This window comes from Anticarsia gemmatalis, chromosome 7, assembly GCF_050436995.1.
Source record: "Anticarsia gemmatalis isolate Benzon Research Colony breed Stoneville strain chromosome 7, ilAntGemm2 primary, whole genome shotgun sequence".
Taxonomy (NCBI): domain Eukaryota; kingdom Metazoa; phylum Arthropoda; class Insecta; order Lepidoptera; family Erebidae; genus Anticarsia; species Anticarsia gemmatalis.
This window is the reverse complement of record NC_134751.1, coordinates 1,428,423-1,437,920: the sequence shown is the minus strand read 5'-3', so window position 1 is coordinate 1,437,920 and position 9,498 is coordinate 1,428,423. Positions and strand designations below refer to the sequence as shown.

At 33.9% G+C, this 9,498-nt stretch overlaps 1 protein-coding gene across 1 annotated transcript; it reads right to left on the bottom strand.

Moving 5' to 3' along the window:
- Positions 1 to 322: 322 nt before the first annotated feature.
- On the bottom strand, positions 323 to 1,606 carry LOC142974184 (uncharacterized). The gene has a single exon (XM_076116347.1). The coding sequence runs from the start codon at positions 1,604 to 1,606 to the stop codon at positions 323 to 325; it is 1,284 nt and encodes a 427-aa protein (XP_075972462.1).
- Between the last annotated feature and the right edge of the window lie 7,892 nt (positions 1,607 to 9,498).

Genomic DNA, 9,498 nt, shown 5'->3' with positions numbered 1-9,498 from the left:
TCAATAACAGCGCCTAATTGTTGTAATAGATCATTACCAATAAGTCCGTCATATCTTATATCGACATCGTATACAAAGAACTTATGCCAGTCGTTACTAACAAAAGTAGGTAAAAGTGGTATTTCAATAACTTCGTCATGGGCACTAGTAGCATGTGTACTGACTACGTGGAAATTTTCTTTGCTTATATAGTCACTGAAATATTCGTACGCTTTCCTAGGACTAATAAAAGAGCGCATACTACCCGTGTCTATCATCATTTTCGCGTCTATTTCTTCTAAGTAAATATAAGGTAATTTTAAATTAGAATCAAAATTTAGTTCTAAGATTTCTTGTCGTTCGAGGCTATTTCCTGAAAATTTTCATCTTGAATTTCAGTTTCCATTTGCTGTTCGCAATCAGTAGTTTCGTCATAATAATTTAAGTCATAGTTATATTCATCATCATAATTAGGGTAATACTCTTCGTAATAAGGCTCATAATTTTCGGTACATAGTTCATTAACTTTGAAACCTTGTGGCACATTTGATTTAGGCTGTGCTGTACGCATAGAAACGTCTGTGTTTTGCAATTGCGGTTTTTGTTGTTGAGGAACATTAAAATTAGTAGGGGGTTTGTAACCAATCTGTTGTGGTGGTTTATATCCAAATGGCTGAGGTTGAGGATGCCTATAGCCAAACGGTTGAGGTTGTGAAGGCCTATAGCCAAATTGTTGAGGTTGTGGAGGTCTATAGCCAAACTTTTGCTGCACAGGTGGTCTATAGCCAAACGGTTGAGGTGGCTTATATCCAAATTGTTGAGGTGCCTTGTACCCGAATTGTTGTGTTTGGGGTACGTAGCCAAATTGTTGGCGTGATGCATTAGATGGTTGACCTTGAAGCATTTTATTTTGGGGAATACCGAAATTAAATTTTGGTGCACTCATATTACCGGGTAATAAAGGTTTGTATCCAGCTGGAGTCATTACTAACCTTGATCCTGAACTATGAGATTGACCTTGGATACGATTTTTGGTATTGTACTGCTCTAAGAAATTAACTTCCTCAAGTACTAAACTCAAGGCCGCTTCCAAAGTTTCGGGTGCCTTAAGTCTTACAACACGTATCATATTCTCAGGAAGATTATACAAAAATACATTCAGAGCCGTATTGTTATAAATAATAGATTTCGCGCGTTTCAAATCTGTATCATCGATCATGTTGACCTTGGACATTAGAGCTGATCGGACACTTTGGATTCTGTTACAAAATTCTAAATAACCTTCACCGGGTTTAATTTTTAAAGATTCAAGTTCAATATTTATACAAGCTTCGCTACGTGGGTCTCCAAAATGTTGGATGAGTAATTCCCGAAATGTGGACCATGTCACAATATCTTCGCGTTCTGATAGAAGTGCGGCTGCGTCGTCTCGCAAACGACTAGTTAACACGTTATATACGTAAAGATTTTGTTCATGGCTTCCCTTGTATCGCTCAAGAACATATTGACACTTTTTCAAATAAAGATTTAACAGTCTTTTATCCCCATTATATAAAGGTATTAACTGAATAATTTCCTTTGGTATTTGTTCGACAGTAGGAACAGTTTCGATAGTAGGGTTCGACATTTTTACAGAGTAATGTACGACACAGATATAACACTAATAAAAATCACAAAATTCGAAAAAATAAAACAATTAACACACGTAGATCAAATTAAACAATAGTATAAAGCAAAATGTAATTGCTAAGAGTTTTAAATTGATTTTAATATTATATGTGTGTATAAAATTTATATTATTATATAAAATATGTGTAGAATCTCATACACGTTACTTTATACTTTAAAAAGACACATTTAAAACACAATTAAAACATATTTAAGAGACATTTAAAACACATTTTATAGTTATATCAGAAAAGATTAGTATTCTCTGACTTTTAACTACTCTGTATATTCTATTTATAGCACAGAGATAAGAACAATGGAACTTATAACATAAACAATTGGACACGTTATAATGAGAGAGTTTCGATCTCAAAATAATGTAATTATATTAATATAGGATATAGGAGGATAGCGGAACAAGGATTGGCGAAAAAATACACTCACCAACCGACTGCGACTCCCATACCGGCTGTTTCTTACTCGAGCTCACGTACCAAGAGTTATTTGTTTGATTCGTCGGATTCCACTCGTCGTCGAAATTCACGCGGCGCGACGATTTAGAGTTTACCGCGGAAAATAATAACTGAGTGAAATCCTACCGGCTGCGCCACTCTTGTTTCCGGAGCGGGGAAACAATTTTTTAAAAACTAATTTAATTAAAATAATGTGAGAAATTAAAACAAGATATATGTGTAGCCGATTCGGAGGCTGTTTTAATTCTAGTTGTTTACGAGCGTTAGACCCTCAGGAGAGACACATCCGTTGGGCCCGGCTTATCTTACTTCTAAGAATTATCAGCATTCTGCTGGCTAAGCATAAACTATATTCTAAACTTAATCTAAGGCGGAAGGTGTGGGTGTTACCATAACTATGTATTGTTTGTTTTTATTTTGAGTACTTATATTTATATCCGATATTAGGTTCTTTATTGGGAAATTGGTTGTATCCTAGTTGACAATTTGTGAAATGGGTTCAAATTTTCTACTAAATTCATGCTTTAAGTAGTCAAAGTACGTGATGCGTGGCTAACTTCAATATTTGTAAAAGTTCAAGCATCCAAAATGCAATTATGATTATACTTACTCTTCGGTAATTTGGTAAAAAATTACATAATAAGGAATTTTAACTACTTCATTAAATTTACAAAAGATGTTTATATAAAGAGTGACTTGTTATATATTATTCAAGTAATACAGTGACCGGAAAGGTTTGTTGAACGGTAAACTTATGCAAGTAATTGGCTTGTAGTAGTTGTAAAGTGACAACAAATGAATGTAAGGACATCAGTCTTATCATTTCGTATTTAACTAAGTTAAAATCATTAGAAAACAAAGAATGCACGGCTAATAATCAACTATCAAACAAAATGTTCTAACGCATTAGGCTACTTACACTCGGACTGTTTTCACCAACTTTATTCAAAAGGAGCCAACCAAGGCGGTAAACAGCTTTGGATGGCAGGTCACATTTACAAACTAGGGTTGTAACTTGAGAATGCAGATGTGAACGGAATAGAATTTTTACATTAAACTTTAAAACACTAACCTTTTAAATACGTGTTTAGTAAATGTGTAATTTATGAGATCAAGTTGCAGGCAATGGATGTGGCAATGAAAATTCTGATATCTCCTGTAAGTTCGGGAATATAGACGCTTAACTAAAGGTCTAAATTATTGTAAAAAATCCGCAAATAAGGGTACTAAGTTTTCAGCACTTGAGATGTTGATGCCTTTGAGCATGTTCATAAGACTAGATAATAAAAAAACATGCCTGCGTTAATTTTAAACTTTATAACTTGTCATCCGAAAGTTTTACAGATTTACGGATGCGGATTCAAATGTCCGTCACAGCCCTATTAAAAAGCAAACATACCTGCAGTGTTCTTGCAGTATTGTGTGAAAGTTTACACAATGCAAGGCGTGTCTGTTTATAAAACCATCTGTTTATCACCAACATGTGGCTTTGATTTCATCCGGTTAAGACCTTCGTTAAGATTATCTAAGATTTTAACGTTTTACTTACCTTACCTGTACCTAGAGGTATACATAATCTTCAGTCACTGTATTTAACTACCTACGTGTCGCGGTCTATAGTGCGTCCGACTGCTAATTATGCGAAGTGTATTATAATTTTATTTTTCTAATTTATATAAGAATGCTTTTGAATAGTAGCTCGGAGTTTGGTAACGTGCTCAGTAAAAAAAATAGGACTAATACTGTTAATGGCAAAACATGGGCGTATTTCGTTTATCTCGGCATAAAGTTTCGGATAAAATAGGCGTGATTCTATGTATGAATTATTTGCAGAATTCTACATCAAACGAATTTTTAATATTAACAGAGGTATGTTAAATGAAATATATTAAATTAGTTTAGTAACTGGAATATTACGATTACAGAAATCTGCTGAAGGCATTTCTTCTTGAATGCAGTTATTAAAATGATTCGATGAATATTCTACATACCTGTTTTCCAGTAACTCATTAAATTTATTTCTATATGCTTATTTCTCTTAATGATTTTATAATACGTCGTGCAACTTGACTTCATGGAAATGGTACCCAGTTTACTCTTGTGCTCTTCGTACACAATGCCACGCAAATCTTTGAAACTATACAATTTCAATCTTCAAGAGACTCCCGCCGCAGTCGCTTGAAGACCAAAATCTGTGACTATTGAAAATTCGCGTACCCTTGTGTACAAAGAGCCTTACTTTTAAACGTTCGCAATGCTTATAATTATATGACTCGTATTACAAACAAAAACTAGACTTTGAAACCCAGTATAACGAGTCGTTATACTATTATCTTACGATTATCGACTTACGACTAACCGGCTAGCTATCGAAAATGTTTGTGTTAACATATAAACAGCGCTGCCGCGCTGTTAGCGGGCGCTGTAGGAACTATTTTTACAGTAGATTTAAATGTCAAACTCTTAATACTCGATAGTACTACACTGATAGATAATCGCGCTACAGGTATGTCTGTATGTCACTCTTCTATAACTAAATAATTCAACGAATTTCGAATACGTTTATAGAAAACGAAGTTAAATCGCAACTTGCGTTGTGTTATCTCCCGCTAACGGTAACTAATCCGGGAGTAACGATCAGAACAAGCTATTATCGACATTAGTGTTAGGACGTATCGCTAATGGAGAATGTTACTAGGTATGCCAAATCGCTTGAAATTTTGACACAGTATAGCCTGTATGTATACATATAAACTAGTTTTTGTTTTAGTCAAAAATACCAAATAGTTTTGATTTTATAAGCATTCAAAGTTTCGAAAAATATCGAGTCCCGCTAACAGCCGCGTGAGCGGCTGTGACGTCATACTACTTTACCGCGCCGCGCGGGCCGCGTCCCGCTTAGTATTAAGTCGCCAATCGTTGTTGTAGGTGTAATAGTTTGCGTAGTATTTTGTTGTGTTTTCGTCCGCTTATGTATAAAATAACTTATAATAATAGTAAATACTATTCGGTTAATAAAATGGATAAAGGATTTTAAAAAGGGCAATCGGATAATGTACCTAAAATAAATGGAATAATGGTTCCGAATTATTTGTGAAACAAATAGAGGTTTTGTTGCTTCCGAAATCCTACTTAATATTATAAATTTGAAAGTTTGTGAGAATGTATATATGTACATACATAAGTACATAAGTTATACATACAATGACATACATATGTCATTGTATGTATGTATTTACGTATGTATGTGTGTACGTACGTACGCATGTATGTATGTATGTACGTATGTTTGTATATGTATGTATGTATGTAAGTATGTAGGTATGTATGTACGTATGTTTGTATATGTATGTATGTATGTATGTAGGTATGTAGGTATGTAAGTATGTATGGATGTTTGTTACTCTTTCACGCAAATTTGACAGAACGAATTACGATGAAATTTTATATATACCTGAAGACCCAGAATAACACATAGACTACTTTTTATCCTCGAGTTCTCGAAGGATCGGGATTTACGCGGGAAGGGTTTCCATGCGGACGAAGTCGTGGGCGGCTTCTAGTATATTATACATAGGTATAATAAGTAATAATGTTAGATAAATATTTACGATCACTGCATATTAGGTATAATGAAACAGTTTTTAACCGAAATAATCGTATACTTATCGATTTTACATTTTTCCTGCCACAGTAAAATCAATAAACTGGCGTTCAATCCGGTTAGAAATTGTTTCATTATAAGATGAAGTTATTTATTATTACTTATGTACTTACTTACATAATATTAAATTACATTTAGGCACAACATATGATTTCCTAGTATTTGAATTGAACATTTTTAAAAGTATTTAGGAATAATTTCAACGCACCGAGCGCGCGACCTCAAGCGGACTGTGTGAGCCAGCCTGAGCAAGTGTAGAGTGACGTCACACCGTCACCGAGAGCTAGCGTCGTGCGGTTACAACTTGTTTTACTTATAAATCGAAAACTAATTGACGTATCGAAGTAATTCTTTCACCAGTATTTTTTATTTTTAAACGAGAATATGGAGTGCTAAAAATCAAAATTTGGTAACATTCTCCATTGTACAACGAGCTGTAATCTGTGACTACTCGATTAGTAGGGAATTGAAACCGTGAAACTGTTGGCTTATTTTGGTATATATTTGCCCGCGTCGATATAAATAATAGTCGTGAATGTAAAAACAATGCAGTCTTGTAAAAGGTTTTTTAGTTAGTAAATAGTTGACTAGTCATGATTGTATAAATAAAAAAAAGGGGTAGTCGAAGTGGATTTTTGATCAATAATATTATACTTATGGTAAGTTAGGATTAAATTTTTTATATTCGTCCTTTATTAGAAATGAATTAATTAAACTCTTCTTAGTAACATTTATTAAAATCCACTATATTCTTAATTGTTTCTTCAAACTACTAAATCTCAATTCTATTTACGGCTATCTTTGAAAATAGCGTAGAATAAAAAAGGAAAGAAAGGATGCATTCCATTTGTTCCGTGATACAATGTGCGTGACTATTCCACTGACTTGTCCGTAGAAAAACTAGCATCCATATTTTAAAGCCGTTCATAGGAAAAATGGCTGAAGTTGTCAGTTTTTCGTGTTTGAAAACTTTTTATGAGGTTGCGTGGTTTAACGATAGTATTGCCAACCTCATTTATTGTTGTTTTTGAACGTTTATCGAGCTATTGGAGAAAATGCATGTTTTTTTACGGTTCGATTCTCGGATTCGAGTTATTGGACTTTTTGAGGAATATATTGAAACCTGGTATTTGCTATCAATCTACAAATCGAAAAGGTTGTGTGATACTTTCCTGGATTTGATTCCATGAAAAAATCACACAATAACAAAACATTGAAATGCAAAAGCGAAAGTATATAGTTTTGGCCATATCTTGGAAATGCTACCATTTTTAAAATAACAGAAACATGAAATAGCCTCATTTAACAATACTTAAGATAAAACGAGTCCTATCACAAGCAATGACATCAAATAATATTCCCAAACAAATAAAACAGCAGCGATTAAAACGACGCTTTCAGCAGCAAATATTCAAGAAATCGACTAAAATATATTTCGCAAAAGCAATCTACAATCGCTTAATATTAAGCAATAACAATAGCAATTCAGTGATCGTTAATTTCTCATTTACCAGTTAAACGATACTCGACTACCGATTAAACGAATAGTCGATTTAGCATAATAGTAATTACGGTACTAAACGGCGATTTATATTGAAAACCTTATGAATATTGTTGAATCAAGAGGGCCGTTTGGTAAGTGGTTAGTTGTAAGAAATTGATACCTTTTGCTTCACTTATATTTGGAATCAGTGGGAATGGGTATTCTTTTATTTTTGCTTCATAAGAGATTTGGAATATTTCTTTTTTTTTGTTTATTTTTTTTTTCCAAAATATTTTATTTTACCCAATTTTTTTCAATATGTATAGGTATGAACTAAAAAACGCTATTTGGTACGATTTCTTACAAACGGTTATCAGTAAAAAAAATAGTAAAAAAATGAACTTTTGTATATTTATTTACTTTTTTAAGCAGTCGATGACTCTCCAACAGATATCGTTATTCCTCCAATTCTAAAACAATGTAATGATTTAAGCACGGTGATTTCTCTTCTATCAGGGCCACGCAGGCATTGATCTACAAGTTAACTACACAAAAAAGAAACTAATTCTTAAAAGTTTTTACTTAATTATATCAAAACAAATAGATAATTACTAAAACACCAAGAAAGCTTTTGAAATTTGAACCCAAGACAGTTCACCAGTCTATTTGAACTAGACCCTTCTAAGACTTTATCTATCGTCCCAAGAGAGCTATGAAAATTAATACGGCCATCGTGTAAGGATTTAGTCTTAATGTGGTATAATACGTATAATTATAATGGGTGGACGATCACGAGTGTTGGGTTATATGGTGCATGTTATGGGAATTTATTGTAATGAAAATGTTTTGGCTTTACGAGACTGTTTAGTTTTGCTCTTCAAAAGTTAGAATTGTCCAGACTTTTCTAAAGTAACGGTTACTTTGGAGAAGTCTGGACAATTAAAACTATAAAGACAAATATGGGTTGCTATTTTGTAAATTGTTAATAGTTTTCATCTAAGACTTCTTAATATGTGTCATCATCATTATCTTAATGCGTATGACCTTTTTTAAGACATAATAAAACTGCAAAATTATTCAAAATTTGTCAAACAGTTTTAAGCCTTACAGGCATAAATTATATACACGTTGACAAAGTTAGCTATGATTGTTTCCGTGACGCAGTGGATAAGATGGTCGCCATGTCAATAAAAGTGCATCGGGACGTCGTGGGTTCGATTCTCACACGGAATAATTATTTGTGTGATCCACAAATAGTTGTTTCGGGTCTATGTGTACTTTGTATACGTTGTTTGTATGTTTGTAAAAATCCCCGCGCTACAAGAGCCATTCTTAGTGCGGGAATTATCTTTATAAAAAATATATTAAATTTAAATCCCAGCTTTTTCTGCTTTAGTAGTAATATACCAATATCTAACAGAACACTTTTTTACTTCCATTTTGATATATGTAAAGGCCTATAACTGCTGCCGAACTCCAACTGGATACCAAGAATTTCTATTCAGAAATTCCCAATAACGCTTTGACGGACCACGAACAGGATTATTTTACACGTGCCTCGTAATTCGCACGTCACATACGCCTCTGTATACACTATCTAGGATAAACTACATAGACAAAAGGCGGAAAAATACCAAAAAGTTTACCTTTCCTTTAAAATTAAGAATCTAAATACAAGAATACGGCAGACAAGGAAAGCAAAGACAATGCGTGACAGGGGAAATGAAAGCACATGCAAAATATTATAAAAATATCGCACTCCCGGTGCAACACTGTCACTTTTGTAAAAAAAAAACAAATCTATAGATATCTTACAAAGTCATTGTTGTGTGAGGTGTGAACGTTTTAAATGCTTCTCCTGAAAAACTAAATTTTTGCATAAGTGACAGTATTGCACCGGGGATGCGATATATATTTGCTTTTATTTTTTTAAAGGCATCTCCCACGCTTAAAATCACTATCGCGGGGATTTTAACATACATACAACCAACTAAGTACAACCAGATCCAAACTAGCTAATTGTTCCGTGTGGAAACGGACCACACGACCTCCCGACGCTATGGTTGCGGTGTTAGAACTTGACCACCAATCAAATACAATGGGCCGATACATTTTTATAGGAAGCCAACCTGTGCCCGTGTCTCAAGGACCAAATACGCGAATGTATTACACGCTCAACGGTTCAGAACAGTAAAAGCTTTTGGACACTACTATGGGAACTCGATCCAAAA

Bases quoted from the DNA above. Each gene is read 5' to 3' on its own strand.
- LOC142974184 (XM_076116347.1), bottom strand. From the start codon at position 1,606: ATGTCGAACCCTACTATCGAAACTGTTCCTACTGTCGAACAAATACCA.